This window comes from Podarcis filfolensis (assembly GCF_964270895.1).
Source record: "Podarcis filfolensis genome assembly, chromosome: 11".
NCBI classification, from domain to species: Eukaryota; Metazoa; Chordata; class Lepidosauria; order Squamata; family Lacertidae; genus Podarcis; species Podarcis filfolensis.
The window spans coordinates 61,357,777-61,377,642 of NC_139613.1; the positions used below are offsets into that span (position 1 = coordinate 61,357,777).

Below are 19,866 nucleotides of genomic sequence, written 5' to 3' on the forward strand. Positions count from 1 at the left end.
CCTTCGTCGCCAGTTGTTGTGACGTGGGGTTTGTGATTTCAGCTCTCTTGACATAATACGCTGGAGACAGTTCTGTAGTAACACTTCTTTATTAAAGCAAACAAGACTGAGAACTGAGGAGGGGAGAGCTACATTTATAGGGACAGGGAACTAGCTAGAAAGGATACATTTTGGAGGGAACAATATCAGGCAATCACAGTCCTGCCTTTTGGAGGAAACCAATAAGACAGAGGATCTAAATACAGCAGCTTAAATGAACCAATAGTAGCTGTACCCTCTGGAACCAAAAGGCAGTTACTTTACCCTAATGCAAATACAGACAATAATAATACAGATATAAAATCCTTTGACTCAATACACAACAGATTCTGTGGGCACTCAAATTCTTTGAAGTAAACAGCAGAGGGTTCAAGTGACCTCCAGGAGCCTTCAGTTCCAGAATGCATAATATTGGTTTTCTCTGATGTTGTGAATTTATTATTTCATTGTTCATGTGCTAAAATGAACAAAAGGTACACCAGACACCATATATTGTTAGCAGGAAAAGAGTGGAGGAAGAAATGAGTGCTGGGCAATTAGCCTGAGAGTTAGGCTGGCTGCAAAGGAAGCAGGAGATAATAAACTAAAAGGCAGGAGGTGGGGGCCGCAGGGAATTTTTCAGCGCAAGCAGACCCGTTGCCACGCTGCATGCAACTGCTCACGCCCAGGGATGGGATCATTATACCTGCCACAGTGACAGACAAGTCCCTATATATATAGCACAAGTTCATTTCCCCCCAAATATGTTACCAATCGGTGCCTGGTGCATTATTGCATGACTCAGCCTGACTCGTGATAAATCAGTAACGTTCAAAAAACAGAAAAAACAGAAGCCACCTACGTATAGCAGCCTCCTAGCAAATTATCACCCCCTTTCCATCCCTTCCATCCTCTCACAGAGAGAAGTATTTTTCTGCACGTTGCAAACCATTTGCTGTTTTAGCTTCTACCTACAGTGTTTGTGAATAGTAAGAATATTATGAACTAACAACCATGAAAAGAACATTCATGGTTCTTAGGTTGAACTCCTAGTCCAAACCCTGGCAGTTTCGCAAATATTTGTCATTTGTGAGTGGGGGTAGACATTTGTGCTCAGTGGCCTACAGTTACTTCAGAGCCATTATAGCATGAAATACTCCAATAAAGAAGGCGACTTCAGAAATAAAGCAGGAGCCTAGCAAAGGGCCAATGGAACAGACAGACATTTCAATCTGAGCTTGGTTTGTTTTTTAGTTAACAGATTCCATTAATTTCCTATAATAAACAAAAGTTTCAGCAATTATAGCACTTCAAACATTATGTTCAACTCTGTTTCTATCACAGCGGGTCCGAGAAGGAATACCACCAAGGGCAAAGAGCACCATCAGCACCCACCACCCAGTCAGTTTTGCACGATTGCTAAGTTGTACAGTTTGTGCAAGATTGCAAAAGCCAGGAGTTGAAGGGGAGGTGAAGGATTTAGGGGAGTGTGATCAGTTTGTGTCAAGTACAGGAGTTCCCTTCTCCCTTCTGGTTGCTCTCAGATAAGAATTAACAAGCATTCAGTAGATTTATAGTCTTTTTATTACAGTATCATGTTGCAAGCACAGACACACAACTCTCTGCAAGCATAGCAGTTGCTTACTCTGACTCCTCCCCTCAACTTCTGCAGCAAGAAGCACGCCAGTGGGAGGTCCCCCCCCTGCATTTCCTTTGTTCTCCTACACGATCATACCTCCAAGTTTTTTGGGGGGAGGGGCTTCCCCTCCACTCTCGATTGATGTATCGCCCAGCTGCTCCCTCCCTTCTGGTTGCTTAGTTACTATCTCAAAGCTGGGGAGCTCCTCTCTCAATTGTGCAGCCTCTGTGTTTGCCTGTCTGCCTGCTTCTGGAGACTCTGGAAGCAAGGGGAGCAAGTATTCCCCCTCCTATTCTGTTAGGATCTGATCCTAGGATCTGCATCTCCCACTCTTCTGATCCAGACCAGCCCCTGACAGTTTGGTTGCACTGGGCACAGAGCCTCAGGGGGCTGCGGGGGATACCACAACTATTATTTAAAATGGAGTGCGACAGGTGCCAAATTTTGGCGTTGCACAGGGTGCTGCTGAAATGAGAGATCCCAAGATCCACCACTGTTAGTGGAAGGGCTCAGGGGTGGAGTATCTGCTTTGTGTTCAGATGATCCCTGGTTCAATCCCTGACATTTCCAGATGCCTGAAATACTGGAGGAGCGTTGCTGGTCAGGGTGGAGAAAACTGAGCTGGACAGCCTAGTGACTCCATAGAAGTCAGCTTTCTGGGTTTCTGGGTTTCCATATTTTGTGTAACAAGTTCCCAGCCTTTCCAAGCAATGTTCATGATTAACTGTGTCATTGTCAGGGTCTGAAGGGGAAGGCTGGGAATCACCCCCTCCTCCTCCTTTGTTTCCCTCAGAGGAGGGGGGAGGGGGAATCAGGGCCCCTTCTCCAGTGGTTTCAAGAGAAGAGGGAGACAGGATTGAACTGCAGCAGAACTCAGAGCTGCCAAGTTAGGAGGTGTTAGGATAAGGAGGGGGAGGGGGAGAATTGCCAGCAGAGATGTCCTTGGAAAGCGTAGGAGAGCCAGCGTCCTCAAAGACGTTTGACTCCTGAGGCCATCCGTAGGGCCACCGACTGATGCTGGGGAAAGAAGGGGAGAAGCTCAGAGTGAGCAGCGTCACTGTGGAGTTTAGGACTAGATTCTTTGTCTTGCACCACAAGAACTGAATAAAACCATTAATGCGAACTTTCTTGCTTCTGCCTTGATCCTTGATGCTGCCGGCGGAGAATTGAATCCCCCAAGCCTGACAGTAATACATTTACTAGGTTGATATTCCATGTATATGTTGCTGACAGCATTTGTTGGGGTGTGGGAGAAGGACCCCCAAACTATGTTTTGCCCTGGGCTTCGGATTACGTCTCTGCCACCCTCTCTGTAGTCACAAAGGAATGGACGTCCTCCATGGAAGCAGCCTGGCTTGGAATGCCCTCGCTAAAGAGACAGGCCTGTCTTCCGCTTTCCAGCACTTTTTCTGAAGCACACCAAAGCAAAAACCCCTGAAACAATTTGTGTTGAAGTAATGCATCCCCTTGTTCTTTTCAGTTCTGTGCTTCTTAATAGTTCTGCTCATGGTGATTTCTTGGGAAAGGCTGGGTGCTGAAGTCCTTCTGCTCTGCCACATGCCCACTCACCCACTTCTGCCGAATCAGCTTTATGGGCATTTTCTGTGACTTGGAACCACAAGTGTGAAGCTCTTCGTTTCATTCATCTTCACTCCCTGCCCACTGCATTATCCTTCAGAAGTGGCAAAGCTTGCTTTCCTGGGGGCCACCTCTGCATTTTCATGCCACGTTGTTGCCCAAAAACTGCAAGAAGGAAAGCTCATTTACTTCTCCCCGCCACTGCCAACTTTGAATGCAAAAACCTGCCCATTTTAATTATGTTTAAATTGTTTTTAGGTTTTTTTAATAATTTCAATATTTCTTGTAAACTGCTTAGAGGTTTTACTACAATCAAGCAGTATGTATTTTTTGTTAGATAAACAAACAACAATCAAACATACAGATACCTAGATAATAAACAGGATTCTCCCTTTCTTTCTTTCTTTCTTTCTTTCTTTCTTTCTTTCTTTCTTTCTTTCTTTTTTGTGATTCAAACTCTTCTGGAAGTGCACAGAAGCTGAGCTGATGCCAAAGGGTAGTCTTTTGAAACAGTAGTACTCAAAGTGAGTAACAAATATTGTCAGTTTTGTGCTGCTTTCTGCCAGTTGAATCTGCCCATCTCTACTGTTGGCATCCCATTTAGAAAATTGGCTTTGCTTAGCTGTGCTGAGGGTGCCTCACCACAATGTGGAAACAGTTCTCTTTCAACACTTTTATTTAGCTGAGTCCTATTGGGTGCACATGTGCACCGGGAAACCATCAGGGCTCAAGCCCAATCCCCTGGGCTGCCTGGAATGGTAAATAGAATTCAGAAACCAATTGCCAGTAAAACAGGACATTTATTTAGGCAGTGAAAGGTTGGTGCAGCACAACCTCAACCAGCAAGGAGTTGAGAGGTGGCACACGAAGTATAAAAACAGCAGAAGCATTTGTACACTTACAAGCAAAGGGTAGTTTTGTCCACCTTCTACTAGATTATATTGATTTAATCATGAGGCACAGCAACTTTCTTATCTCTTCCCCTGCAAACTGGATTTGGGTTTCCCTTGTTTCAAAGCTAACACAAGGCCACTAACATATTTGTAAGTGACAACAGGCCAAAAACTTTGTCAAAGAGGAACAGGGTGCAAGGGCTACAAAAACACCCCTTGTTGAAAAGGATTTGCCACTACAACTGTCCCTTTGGCTTCCAGAATCTTTTAAAATTTTATACTGATCTTGGTTTTGGCTGTCTAAATGCAATACATTTGGTTGCACATTTTTATCTTTCATTTCTTACCAAAAGATGATGCACTTCACTGAAAGGTAATTGGGCAATTTTTCCCTCTTCCGCCTGGTGAATCTGAATTTTGTTATGTTTACTACAGAAAAGCATAACATCAAACCTTTTGTTTGATTTGCACAATTTCCTTCATATTTGGTGCCAGTAAAGAACTGGAAACAGGTCCTAAGATGAATTACAAGAGGCAAGGTGCCTCCTTGAACAGCAATCCAATGCCCCTTTACTTATTGAGAAGAAATCCCCCCTGTGTTTACTGGCACTTACTCCCAGGTAAGTGTGCATAGGGGGCCACTTTAGATGTAAATCCGCAAGAGAATGATCATTGTTACTGTTTTCAAATATTCAGGCATTCTAAAATATTAATTGAGGATGAAGGAACTGAGGGGATGCTCATCAAATCTGCAGATTACACCAAACTGGGAGGGGTAGCTAAGGCACAGAAGACAGAATCGGGATTCAAAATGACCTTAACAGGTTGCAGAACTGGGCCCAAACTAACAAAATGAATTTCAGTAAGGACAAATGTAAGGTTCTGCACTTAGAATGAACCAGATGCACAAATATAAGGTAAGGGACACCTGGCTTACTAGCCCTACATGTGAAAAGGATCTAGGGGATCTAGGCCACAAGGTTAACATGAGTCAACAGTGTGATGCAGCAGCAAAAAAAGAGCAAATGTTATTCTAGGTTGCATCAACAGAAGTCTAGTGTCCAGATTAAGGGAAATAATAGTACCATGCTATTCTTCCTCGGTCAGAATTCTGGGCGCTACAATTTAAGAAGGATATTGACAAGCTGTAACGTGTGCAGAGGAGGGCAACTGGATGATCAAGGGTCTGGAAACCAAGGCTTATGAGGAGTGCTTGAAGGAGATAGGTATGTTTAGCATGGAAAAGAGGAGAGTGAAAGACAATATGATAGCCATCTTTAAATATCTCAAGGGCTGTCACATGGAAGATGGCTTGTTTTCTCCTGCTCTGGAGCGTAGGAGTTGAACTTACAAGAAATAAGATTCTGACTAAACATCAGGAAGAATGTTTCTGACAGTAAGAGCTGTTTGACAGAGATATGGTCTCACTTGAGAAGTTGTGGTCTCTCCTTCCTTGGAGATTTTTAAGCAGAAATTGGATGGTCATCTGTCATGGATTCGTTACCTGAGATTCTTGCACTGCGAGGTTGAACTAGATGACTCTTGGGGTCCCTTCCAACTCTACAATTCTATGGTCTGTTTTCTAATTCACTTACATATTTATATGGATTAGAGTCAGCTCAGCTGAAAAGAAGCTTTAAAAGACTCGTGGACAAAATAAGTTCAATTAAATTAATCATTAAAGGTTAATGTGCCTAACAGCAAAGCAGCCAGCTCTGAAACGGAGCAATTCCTGCCTCTGATGATGTGAATGCTCTGCTGAAATATGAAGTGCTAAAATGCACAGAAGCGCCTTTAGTTTTCTAGAAGTCCTGGGTCCTTTTACTTGCTCATTGACTAGCACAGTATTACAGCTACTATGCTTGTTTGCCATAGAAAGGCTTGTTAGAACTGTATTGACTTGCTTGTTGACAGTTTAAGTTCTCCCACCATTTTTTGTTTTAATTCTGCATTTAAAACAACTCTCATGTAGGCTCTAGGGCAGCCTGAAAAGTATTAGGGGGTGAAGTCAAACCATTGCGTTAGCAGCATCCAAGTGACCTCCCCAGGACTCAAGACTTGGGCAGTGTGTCTGGAGGTCCCGGGTTGCCCAGATGACAAGACCTCTCTCTCGGCCTCCTTGATATGATCCAAAGGAAAGCAGAGCAATACATTGGCACGAGCTTGGCTGCAGGATGGAGGCTTGCAAGGCGCTAATCAACTGTCTTAGGGACTCCACTCGAGATTTGTGTAGGGTTTACTTCTTAGCCTTTTTCCTGCAAGGCAGCAGAAGTTTAGGGTCAGAGTTTTCTTTCGCCTAGATGGGCTACCTTCCCAGGTTGATGAGCCCCACCTGCCCCTTACTTCCCTCCACGGCACGTGCAGAAACTTGACCATTGGACCCACTCTTGATCTCGTGTGCTCCATCTGCCAGAGCCTCTCGTCGAGGGTTGGAGACCCATTGGTTCCCCTCACCTGGCTGAGCCAGCCAGTCTAAGCTGTTGCTTTCTGTGTGGCAGTTGTCGCAGGCTAACAGCTTCTAGGAGCCATAGTTGGGAGCTGAGTGCAGGGTGGAAGCCAAAGGGAGGCAAAGTACCCCAGAAGGAGCACAACGTGTCCCCCAACAGAGGTACTAACCCTCCCCTACATACTCCCCTTATTACTTCAGTAATAAAATACTGAAGTAGGAAATGCTCTTTTATTATCTAACTTTCCCACTCTCTTCAGTCTGCTGTCCCTCATGTTTGTTCCAATCCCAGCATCATAATTGTCAGTTTTGTGATTCTTAAGTTCTTTATGCTAACCATTTTTTCTTTTTAAAAATTACCAATTATAAAGCAACAGGAGAAAACCATATCAGCAAGGAAAAAAGATAAGCTTTTTGTTTGTATAGTTGCTTTTAAAGAACTGAGAAGTGGAAGGGATTCGTGAGTTGCATTTATGTCTGTAGTTTCTGTTGAAGTGGTGTTGCTACAGCATTTGCAGATTCAATCAACGTTATGAATGGCAGCTTCAAATATACAAAAGTTAAAGAATGAATTTTCATGTTGTTTAATTACCTGATTCTTATTGTAAGTTTGAAATGTCTGTGTATGTTTTACATTTGTTAGACACTGTCCCATCAGTTGATCCAGTGAAACTGGATTGGGCAGCTGGCGAATAATTTATTATAGTCATTTTTGTTCTTTTTAACTGTAGGCAATGTTGGGACGTGGCAATGGGGAATCTTCAAGAAAGAAGGAGGAAGAGGAAGTTCAGAGCAGACACAGATTGATCCCCTTTGGCCGCAAGATCTATGAGTTCTACAATGCACCAATTGTTAAATTTTGGTTCTACACTGTAAGGAGCGACTATCATTTTGTCATCTGTCCCTAATGACACAAATTTGTAAAGGCCCCCCTCATCAGTATGTCTACATTGTCTAAGTGAAGCATTATTGTAATATCTAACTATGTGCAAGTAGATAATGCTTATAAATATTGTAGAGCGTTTGCAGGAAGACACAAACTTTAGCCCCTCTGTGTGTCACTTGATAATTAAGAGAAATTAATGGGATATTTTAAAGAAGCTATGTATCAACATGAACATCTGGAGGACTAATGTGAAAACATTTCTTGAGACTTGTGGTCAATAGTTAACAGTTTAATGTGCAATGCTTCTTCTGTTTCATGTGCCTGAAACATTACAGCACTTTCCTTATCCTCATCTCCTTATTTCGTTTACCCTATTTTGTAAATGTTGTCCTATTGGCATGGGGTTTCCTCCCCTCCCCTTTTTTCTTATTTGTGATTAATTGAAAAATGGCTGTAAATAATGTCAGAGGGAAAAATTTATTATATATAATTATGGCCCATTCATTGGTTTAGAGATTAGTGCCTATTGGTATGAAAAGGTGGGTCCTGCAACAAAACATTGCTGTGTGGGGTGTTTCTATTCACATTTCCAAGCACCACATTCCCATCCCAACACATTTGTCTGGTTCTCCACCCTCCCCCGTCAGCCGTCTAAGTCAGTCCTCATCCTCATTAGGCTGTTGCGCGGGGGGGGGGGTCCCCTCTGAGGGCTTTTTCCTTATAAAAAAAGTATTCTTCTGAAAATTTTGCCGCTTCCGAAACCAGCTGGTACCTCCTTCTTGTGCATGCTTGGTACTTGTTGAGGCTGAAAAAGGACCAGCAATCAGATAACTGAGATTGCTATTGATCTATATAGACTACTTCCAATATTTGAAGTCTACAGTAGATACACTCTGAGGAAGCACTGCTATGCCATGTGCTGATTTAGCCATTCAGCTGGGCAGCTGTGAACATGCATCTCCCTGCAGACAAGGAACTGAAGGAGATGTGGAAGCCCTGGCATGAATGAGAAGGCATTTTGTGGCATGCTTTGGCACTCCTGCATCCACAAAGAACGGCTGAACCAGAGCATTGGCCTTCTAGCTGGAAATTGCACATGGCTCTTTAGGAATAGAAAACTAGTATGGTTGAATTAGGTAACCTAGGTAAGCTGAACATTTATACAGTATCCAGGAAAACTGAGTTTATTTTTTTGCAGATGGCATACGTTGGGTACCTGATGCTGTTCAATTATATTGTGTTGGTGAAGATGGATCGTTGGCCTTCCACACAGGAGTGGATTGTTATCTCGTATATTTTCACAATGGGAATAGAGAAGATGAGAGAGGTAATATATTTAATTGGGGAATTGGCATGGGGGGGCACTGTGCTCCCAATCTCATCTCATCTCCCATGGCTGTTTTCTAAAACATAAAAACACCTTTTGAGATCTCCTGCATTGTATGTCTAGTTGCACTGTGAGATCACAAACTATATTGTTCTGACTAGTACAATTAATATTGACTTAATGCTTTCTATTGTACACGATGATTTATAGAGTAACATCCGCACACTCAGACACATGATTCCTAATCCACACTTGAGCTCTTCAGCTTGAAATATGATGCTCAGAATGTACAATGATCACCCTTAAATTGTTTGTTGTATAGTAACAGTGCAGAAAATAATATTCATCACACCCACAAGAGGGCTCTTCAGCATTGAATAAGGCCTCCAAAACTTCAAGAGAGTTGACTTGCAATACTGATGTTCAATTTTCAAATAATCCATTGGATTTTTGCCTATTTCTTATTTAATTTTATTCCAACTGTAAATATTTCTTGGGGGAGGGGAGCTTGTTGATATATAAATATGACTGTCTAGGGAAGGGTGTGAAATATGAGTCATTCTCTGTGAATGTTCTCAAGTCACTGATATTTATATTTCAACAAGCTTTTTTTTTTAATTATTTACAAACGGAATAAAATTAAATAAAAAGAAATAGAATAATATATATAAAAATAATAAAGAAGGCAATAATATACATAATAAATAGATGTTAGTGGTTCCATGGATGAATACTCAGAACATGCTCTTTAAAAAATACAGTAAAGATGTTTGTACTAATTTTAAAAAATATATTTTTATTAAAGATTTATTAGTTTACAAAAAGACGTGCATTGTCTCTTTTATCAAGTTGCGTTTTCTACAGATCAGTTTCATTTCTTGTGAGACATTAGTGTTGCATGCAGTATTAGGTTAGGAAGAAAAGGGGCGAGGAAGAGGGGGAGGGGAATGGTGAGTGGGGTGGGGTCAGGTGGTAATACTGGACACAGAACTGACCTGCACCTCCATGGACAGCTGTGAGTCCAAAATGACTCCCAGGCTGCGCACCTGGTCCTTCAGGGGCACAGTTGCCCCATTCAAGACCAGGGAGTCTTCCACACCCGCCCGCCTCCTGTCCCCCAAAAACAGTACTTCTGTCTTGTCAGGATTTAACCTCAATCCATTAGCCGCCATTCATCCTCTAATGTTGGAAGCCATACAGAGTGGCTGGAGCAACCCAGCCAGATGGGCGGGGTACAATTGTTGTTTGTGGCGTGAGCTCCGACACATCTAACTCTAGAGAAATAGGACTACTGCTGCTGCTGCTGCTGCTGCTAATAATAATAATAATAATAATAATAATAATAATAATAATATAGTCTGTAAGTCTATGATCCCAGGTAATGCAACTCCCTCATAGGTTAACATCACAGAGTCCAGAGCACAGCTGCTCACCTGTGTTTCCTGGCCCTTGTTGCTGAATAAGGTTTATCTTATTGTTTGGGTTCTTTAAGAGATGTGAATCCTTGTTCCATGTATAGGGCTCAACATGAAGTAACATGTCTAACATTTCCATCCCTCTTTCTTTAGATATTAATGTCAGAACCTGGGAAGCTGCTGCAAAAAGTGAAAGTGTGGCTCCAAGAGTACTGGAACGTTACTGACCTCATTGCTATTCTCCTATTTTCTGTGGGAATGGTGCTTCGCCTCCAAGATCAGCCGTTTAGGAGCGATGGCCGTGTCATATACTGTGTCAACATCATTTACTGGTATATCCGACTGCTGGACATCTTTGGGGTGAACAAGTATTTGGGGCCATATGTAATGATGATTGGGAAAATGGTAAGAAAGTCTTTCCCATTCTTTCTTTTTGTAATGAATTAACTGAATTAAGGATTAACTGAAAATAAGAGAAGATGATGCTACTTTTAGGCAACCTCCAGGTTTAACACTCAGTCTGCCTCCAGACAATTCAAAACCCTTGCCATTATCCTCCAGGTGCATTGTACCTGGGGCCATGTCTCTTCCGTTCAGTGTAGGAGGCTTTGAGGCTGGGCTTCCAGCATAGATACTCCAAGTCAAAGGCAATGCATTTTTATTGGTCTATAAAAAAAACTATAGGCTAAAATTATTGTTTTCTATATTGTGTCTCACCTTTCCTTAGAGGGGAAAAAATCCAGATTTCTGTATATGTATGTTTGAATTACATTCAAAACTCTCTCTTTTTTAAATGGGATTTTTTTTAACTCTCTTTTTTTTAATGGGATTTGGACTTCCACTGTCTACTATTTGTTTGTTTAAAGATTTATATGTTGCCCTTCATCACATGTGAATCCAGCCTACTTCTCCCAGCCCCAACAGCTGAATTAAGGAATTCCTTGAATTGAACTAGCCAGGGCAATGGCAGCTGGCTGACTGTCAGAGCTTTGTCTCTCCAGGGCTCTCTGTCAGCCCCAGCTGACAGTTAGACCTTCAAAGCACCTTGGAAAAGGTTTTGAAGGTGTCACTGATCAACATTTCCTGTGAACCCCTCTTTTGGCCCAGACGTGAATTTATGTGACCTACACCATATATGGTGTCAGGTGTGGCAGAGGTAGGAGTGGCTTGGCTAAAATGGTCTGGTAGACAAATGGGGAGCCCAAGCAGGCCTAATGACCTGCCAGACTGAGGGTTGGTCCACACCTGCATGCCCATCACTTAATTCCACCCCTTTGAATACCCAAGAGGTTATGACTCACAGCTGAATGGGTGATCAAGCTCCACTGAAAACCTTTGTGAGTGAGGTGGTATGGCCCTGATCTTGATAGAAACACAGAAATAAAAAATAGCTGCCTCTCTTTTTTGTCTTAAACCTGAAATATGCCAAGCCATATATATATATATATATATATATATATATATATATATATATATATATTTCCCATATATAACATCGGCAAAAAGAGGTAAACATGAGTACAGACATCAAGTATCCCTAAGAAAAACCTTTGTTACAGCCTTTGAGCTTGACATTGAAGCATTTGAACTTCTGTAGATTCTTGAAAAGTCCAGTTTGTCTCTTTCCACTGCTAGGAGGGTTTTTGATCAAGAGGAAGCTTCCATAAGTGGAAGAAGGAGAAAATGATGTTTGCTGATTCCCTCTCCTCTCTGCAGTCCCCTCTGCCATTCCCAAATCTACTCCAGAAAGTTAGGAGACACTTTAGAAAAGCGGCCAGCAACCTTTTAAAACACATTTACATTTTTGATCACATGCCGTGGACCCTTCTCTTTTGCTCATTTCTCTCCCTTCTGCCCCTGGATCACACACAAACACACACACAAGGCAGAAAGAGAGAAAAACCCACAGTAGCATTCATCTGAATCTTGAAAGACACATAGAGCTGAAAGAAGTGGGGAAGAAGGTCAAGTCTTCCAGCATTATGTCCTTGTCAAGGGAGAAAAAATGGCAACGACTGTCACCACCTTTTGCTCAAAGGAGTAGTGAAATGAGGAAGAGATTCAGACAACTCGTTTTGAAGTTTTGAAGTTGAGCCCCATCAAGTATCTCTGAAATGTGCATTATATGCAGTTTCTCACTTTTCTTACAGCCTTTTGGTTTTCTGTGGAAACATTTCACTTTCTGTGGCATCTTATATTAGGTTGTATCCAAGTGCAGCTTGTTAGAATTCGGGTGTTTGAATAATGTTACAAAAGTCAGGTACCTCCCCCTCTCTGCCAAGCGGTGGCAGGAGCCCATGGCACTCACTCAGGGCCTGGGGTCCTTTGGAGAATTGAGAAATGTTGGAGACTGTCGTAGCTTTAAGAAATATAGTTTATTCACCAATTTACACCAATTTACTCCTTACTCTGCATGCAAGGAGTCCAAATATTACAGCATCTCAAGAGGGGCTTGTAATTCAACAGTGCAGCCCTGGAGTCCAAGACATCTCTCCCAGTCAGCCTGCCCAAGATGGATCCCAGTCTTCCTGCTTCCTGCTTCTTCTTCCCAGCAACCCTTGCTCATGACTCACTTTTCCTGTCACCCTGTCACTTTTCCAGTTACCCTGGCAACCTTCTAAACACCTGTCTCTGTTCGGGGGGGGGCCGCTAGGGGCGCCTTGGAAGTTGGCAGATATTAACATCTATCCAGCCCACACGAGGTAATTAGAGGCTGATTATGGGGAGTAAATCAGTCTCCCTTCATCTCTCCAGGGGGGAGAGATGCAGTTTTCACCCGCTGTTGCCATAAATCACCCCCAAGTTCGGAAGAAGGAGGGGGTGAGGCACTGGGTGCACAACCCTCGGCGGGCCTCGGAACTCCTCTGAAGCTGCTTCCAGGTGCGAAACTAGTTGCGTTACTTAAAAGGAAAAAATTGGGAAAGATAACGCACATGCTTCAAGAGAGGCAGGAGGTTTTTATCTGCTAACAATTTTACCACTGAAATGAAGAAGACTGAAACGGAAGATTACATCAAAGTACTACAGACATGGTATGTGGAATGGAATGCAACGGAAATGAAGGGGGGGGACGACTTTTTTTTTTTTTTTGCTCTATGTGATTAACTAATAACCCTCCCTCTTAGAAGATCCGTCACAGCAACTAATTGCAAATGGGACTAAAAATGAATTGTGTGGGAATAATATGAACTTAAAGGTTTTACTCTGTGAAGGATTTGGAAAGAAGGAGGGCTCTCTTTGTGACGCAGTTAGAATGGAGATGTGATACGAGACCTGTGTTGCAGGAGGTTTGGTCTTGGGGAGGGCGAGCCGAAGATTTATTATTTTCGAGGAGATTGCAATCTGGAAGGGGCAGCCCTCCTGGAAAGAGACTAATTTACGATGCAACAGGTCAGGAAAGTTAAAGACCGAGCTTTTAGACTGTATTTCATCGGAATGACAAAATGGCGATTGCTTGCTCAAGCGGAAATGCCTGGACTATTGGATGAGAGTGATTTATGAGAGAGCAGTACAAAGCCCACACAGAAACACAAATAAGACTGTTTTTTTCAACCCACTTGTGGAGCAACTCGGAGGTGAATGAAAAGGAAAATGAGTAACGACAAGGATTGAGAAGAGGGGACTGGAAATATCATTCTTAAGATAAAAGCTGCACAAATATTCGAGGATTGGACTCCTGCCGATCAAGAAGCATGGGTACCCCCCACAAAAATTTATAATTTGGAAAACAATTGGATTACATGATATGTATTGTTATAATTTGGATTAATTGGTTTGATGTGTTTAATTTGGTAATATGAAACTTAATAAAAATTATTTTAAAAAACAAACAAACACCTGTCTCTGTTCACACCTCAGGGCAGGGGGAAAGGAATTTTCTTGCCTTGCCAATGGCTCTCAATGGCCCCATATTGTTTCTTAATGGCCCTACCTTGGCCAGGTCATTTTGCATAGGCTCGCCCAGGAATCCCTCTGGAGCATGTGTTCTTCCCTTCATGTCCCAAATAATCGAAATCCTACCATTCATTAATTTCTAGGGTTTGGGGGGGGTCCCCCTCCCAAATCTGTAACACCAATTTGATCTTTGTGCTTTATAAACATTTTCACTCACCTTACAGCATGACAAACTAGATATATTTCTCTCTCTCTGTCTCTCTCTTTTTTCTTTTTTTTTCAGATGATAGACATGATGTATTTTGTCATTATTATGTTGGTGGTTCTGATGAGCTTTGGTGTTGCAAGACAGGCGATACTTTTTCCCAATGAGGAGCCTTCCTGGAAACTGGCAAAGAATATTTTTTACATGCCATATTGGATGATCTATGGGGAAGTGTTTGCAGACCAGATAGACCGTAAGCACGTTTATGATTCTCATACTCCAAAGTCAGGTATCAAACTCCAATCAGGTGATATCTTACCAGATCATTTTTAACATTCTCAATAAATGGCTCAAGATAGAGGACTCAAAACACTACAGGAAAGTATAATGAAAAAATTATGTTCATGCCTGCCACTTAAATTGTTAATTTCACAAGGTCATATTAACATTTCCTAATAACCATAACTTTGCTAAGCTATGCATTTCCTTTTCAACACATGTAATTCACATTAAAACTAACAAATTTTATTATTCATGATACATTGAATGGTACATCTAAGACATAATGTATATTGATCTAAGACATCATGTATATCTACATGATGACCGTGCAATGGTTTTCTACCAGTTTAATAGTCATGGCATCTCCCAAAAGAATCCTGGGAATTGTAGTTTGTGTGAAAATGCTGCGAATTCTTTTAGATCCAAGTTTCCTGGGAAGAGGGAGTGACTCTTAAGCCAATTTAAGGCTGCAGTGTAGATCATGCCAACGTGCTTCATTTCCCCCCATCCCCTAGTTTGCTTCTGGAGCATAAACATGAAACCCAGTTAGCTACTAAACATTCGGTTCTGAAAGTTATTTCTGGATCTTGGGCTGGTTTATGCCAGCTGTAATCTTTTGACCTGCCTGATTGCTGCTATTAGCACTCTGAGATACTGGCAAAATATTTATTAGAAGATTATAGGTGTCATCCAACTATTAAGCAACAAAAGTTGGTTGCCTTGTATATGGTTTAGAGCTGATGTAGCACATTGGCTAAGAGGAGGTACCTGGTCATATCTTCCTATCTCCACTACAAATTCAGTGGCTGGCCTGAAGGAAGCCACTGTCTTGGCCTCAGTCCTCCCAACTACAGGGTGGGTGGTAAGAATCAGGCAGAATTCAATGTCACGCTAAGGCAATGATTCCATCAGTGTAAGCATTCCTGCTTGCCAAATTGAATGCTCCCCCCCCCCCCCGCACTGTTCTGGGAGTTCTCTGGAAGCCCTAGAGTTGATTTGGTGAAGACAGGTGGGAAAGTCTGGTTGTGGTGATGTGACTCATTGTGCTGTCTCTCACTAATACAACTATTGAGTTGAATCCAGCTGCATTACTTACATTCTATGGTGGCTGTAAGGATTACAACTAGATAATGAATGGGAATAACTTTGAACTCTGGAAAGCACTATGCGCAGGTTAAATGTTATTAATGTGTTTCCAATCTAAATGTTTCCATACATTTCTGTTGTCCTAAGAATTCATTTGTCTGGCCATCTGAAAACGCAGAGTTCTGTTTTAATTAATCCTCCTGGTGCCACCCGGGGCAACATGCAATGGCAGACCAGGCTAGCCTGAGATTGTGCAGCCATTGGAATGCAAGAACAAGACTACGCTTAGCACAGGCATGCTGGAGAAAATTTGCACACCTTTTCTACTTGAATATTAAAAAAAAAAGGTTAAGGACCCCGGACAATTAGATCCAGTCAAAGGTGACTATGGGGTTGTGGCGCTCATCTCGCTTTCAGGCCAAGGGAGCTGGCGTTTGTCCACAGACAGCTTTCTGGGTCATGTGGCTAGCATGACTAAATTGCTTCTGGCACAACAGGACATCGTGACAGAAACCAGAGCGCACGGAAACACCATTTACCTTCCCGCCACTTGAATGTACATGTGGGTGGTATTTCATAATGAGGCCTTGTTCCAGTGGTGGGTCCAAATGATTCCATCTGTACTAATAGATCCCCTGTGACATCCAGGGCATCCCTGAGGTGAGCCTGGGCTTCTGCAGGGCAGCTCATGGGTTCCTGCAGAATTCAAGAACATGGATTGTAGCAAGAGGCAGGTTGGTTTCTCCAGTTGTTCACGTCTGGATAAAGTGTAGTCATCAGCTCTGGCATTCATCCTAACCTCCTGCTTCACAATATATCTGCATAATGGGAATTTTTGCTAGAAAACCATTATGCTCTTTTCATCCTAATGGTTTTAAATATCTAAACTATCTTTAGAAAAGGGATTTCCTCTTTCAAATTATCCTTCCTCTTTTGTTCTCAAAGATAGCATCGCATGCAAGCAAACAAAAATAGGGATGGCATCCATGCAATTTTCTTCTTGCGTTTGTCTTTCCATCTTTTTCATATATTGCAAGAATCTTCCTTTTGTGAGTATAAGGGAAGAGTGGGGATAGGGAGAGTCACAAAGTTTGGGGTTTCCTTCAACAAACATCTGCTCCTCTATAAGTGGCCATTTATTGATGTTGTACTAAGGATGTGGCATAGTGCAACACATTCTGCAGAAATTTGCCTGGGGTGTGTGCTTTTTTCTAAAGTGGTGTGCTGATTGTAGTTTAGAACCATGTAAATGGAGAAGGGGCAAGACAAAAGCTGACTGTGGCTGTAAATGTCTTTTAACAGGATGGGAAGTGCTAAAGCCTTACATAGAGATTCAGATAAATCTGTTTTACTGTTGATACTGATTATTTGAACTCTTAAGTAACTGCTGTTACTCATTATTTGAGCTCCTAAGGTGATAACCACATCAGATGCCTCTTACTAACTCTAGTCAGGTTGCGAAACAGCTTGCAACATACTTACCTTGGAGAACTTTATAATAGTTTTGAAATAAATAAAATATAAATACTGAGGATTATTGAGCCCCTGTGCTGTCTTAAACTTATGCATTCAGAAAGGGAAAACAGAGTTTGCCAGCTCTTGTGTTAATCAAACATTTGAAAGGATCTGTTAAATCTCCATGAGCATCCAGTGCAGGGATGCCATCTCGCTCTCGCTATTGCAGGTGCCCGTCATTGTCATGTGGGCTCCTCCAAAAACGCAGTGGACGTTGCGCATCATGCGTATGACATCACATGCACTATGTGCAGGCATGTGCACGAGACGTTGATGGCGGCCAGTGGTGGCTCCTCTTCCTCTCCACAGCCAGCAAGGCACCCTTTTCCGTAGGGAGGGGCTCAGACTCGGAGGCAGAGAGACCACCCCCCACCCGGAAAAGGGTGCCTCCCTCTCTGACTGCAGAGGGTGGAGCTGGACTGCTTCTCTCTCGGAGGCAGCACGGCAGAGGCTGGCTGGCTGGCTGGCTGGCTGGCTGCCTCTCTCCAGCTTTGCTCATTGACTTTGTGGGTGCCTGGCCCCCACAACTATATATATATATATATATACACACGGCCCGCTGGAGTTGGCTCCTATGATCGAGTGTTTATGTTACTGAGATTGATTTCTGCACAAAACAGACTTTAAAAGTGAAAGACAAAGAGGAAATGTCTACCACATTCAGAGAGTAATTTTAGGCAGGTAAAAGTCTGGATCTGCCTGAGAGAGAAGAAATCTGGGCTGGAGAATATGATCCCTTACGAGAACCTCCTCCTGAGCTCCTTCAGCTGTTCTTATGCAGGGACGTAAGTCTAGCACTGCAGTCTGCTGTCAAACATTCTGTGATTTCTCATCTATGACAATGCAATATTGTCTCTAAAACATGTAGCACATGCAGAAGAACAACCCATGGCTGGTTAAACCACACAATGTTACATGTTATTTCTTTGAAATGTTTGCTTTTGCACTATTTGGAAATGTATATTCTCCACTCTGGCCTAAGCTAAATCAGCCACAGTTGACTCTTTACACTGGAGTGTTTGTACTTTCTCAAATGTCAGCCAAGCACCAGCCTACAAGCTCAACACGCTCTTTAGAGCCATCAGACATTACAATATTTTGGTTTCTCTTTCTTTCTTGCATTTTCTATCACTTCTTTGCTAGCCATAAATTCTGGGTTCATTGAGAAATCCACGTTTCTTAGGCCTGTACTATATAAAAATTTAACTGAATTTGAGAAATATACAAATACTACATCTGTTTTGTTTGGGTTTTTTTATTTTGTTACTTTGCATTGTTCTGTGAAGCATGACTGCAGGCTGGCCAGGTTAGCGCATGGAGGCATCAGCTGGCAGCCTCTCCATGCCACAGATTGCCCCATGTTCGTCTTAACCTCTGTGAAGCAATGCATAGTGATTTACAAACTGGCTGCATGTTCTCTGTGGTTTTTGTGGTGGTGAAGTGTCCATAAATACATGCCTGAATTCTTTTTGAATGGGGAAGAAATGGAATGTGCATGGATATTGTAGACTGTGCAGTTAGGATTGGGAATGAAATGTATTTGTTGAGAAGGTGCATTCATAATTATTTGACACAGGAGTCATTTTTATTATTATTTGAGGCCCACTGAATTTCTCTGGCCCTCTTGCTAAACCTCTAATCATTTTCCCTAGGATGTGTTTATGCTGCTAAACAGGAGGCAACGTCCTTCTCTCACACATGGACTGAGTCAAATGAGAAATGGATTTTAGAGCAATGATTTACAAATGAGCAAATTTCAAAACCCACATGCAAAACACATCTTTTTTAAAAAAAAACAAGTTCTGTGTCATGGCTGTTGTAATCATATTGGAGAAATAATAATAATAATAATAATAATAATAATAATAATAATAATAATAATAATAATAATAATTTTTATTTATTTATGCCCCACCCTCCCTGGCCAAGGGCAGCTAACACCAGTAAAATTACAGTAAAATCATAATGTGGAGGGGAGACCCAATTTTTTTACAGGTTTTTTACAGGTTACAATGCAATTTAAAATGCAGCCTCCTTTTAATAATAGCCCATAGATCAAAACCATAAGGGGAGGGAAACATAAGGGTCAGACTGAGTCCAAAGCAAAGGCCAGGTGGAACAGCTCTGTCTTGCAGGCCCTGTGGAAAGATGTCAAGTCCCACAGGGCCCTAGTCTCTTGTGACAGAGTGTTCCACCAAGTTGGGGCCACTACTGAAAAGGCCCTGGCCCTAGTTGAGACCAATCTAACCACCTTGCGACTTGGGACCTCCAAAATGTTGTCATTTGTGGACCTTAAGGTCCTCTGTGGGGCATACCAGGAGAGGCGGTCCCATAGGTATGTGGGTCCTAGGCCGCATAGGGCTTAGAGGTCAAAACCAGCACCTTAAACCTGACCCTGTACTCCACCGGGAGCCAGTGCAGTTGGTAAAGCACTCGATGAATGTGATCCCGCGGCAAGGACCCCAAAGGAGCCTCGCCACAGCATTCTGCACCTGCCGGAGTTTGGATGCTGTGGCCTGAAGCAGCCACACTCTCTTGGCTCTCCAGTGACCAGAGACAGAGGATCTGATAGGAAGCTACACAAAGAACATGGAGGAGGCCAAGAAAAATTAGCATCACAAAAAGATGATAAACACGGGAGATAGAGGATGTAGACAAGGACTGGAAATATGCCGCTGTGAG

General features: G+C 42.4%; 1 protein-coding gene across 14 annotated transcripts in view; it reads left to right on the forward strand.

Annotated features, from left to right (window-relative positions):
* The window catches only part of TRPM3 (transient receptor potential cation channel subfamily M member 3), a 418,048-nt gene that overhangs the window by 371,240 nt on the left and 26,942 nt on the right, over nt 1-19,866 (forward strand). For 7 of the 14 annotated variants that reach the window (XM_083576479.1, XM_083576463.1, XM_083576478.1 and 4 more), the window contains 4 exons: nt 7,306-7,446; nt 8,659-8,787; nt 10,356-10,607; nt 14,380-14,590. In XM_083576479.1, coding sequence (XP_083432605.1) covers nt 7,306-7,446; nt 8,659-8,787; nt 10,356-10,607; nt 14,380-14,590 — 733 coding nt within the window. The remainder of the gene's footprint in view (nt 1-7,305; nt 7,447-8,658; nt 8,788-10,355; nt 10,608-14,379; nt 14,591-19,866) is intronic. The other 7 variants (XM_083576474.1, XM_083576464.1, XM_083576465.1 and 4 more) reach the window with 2 other exon arrangements.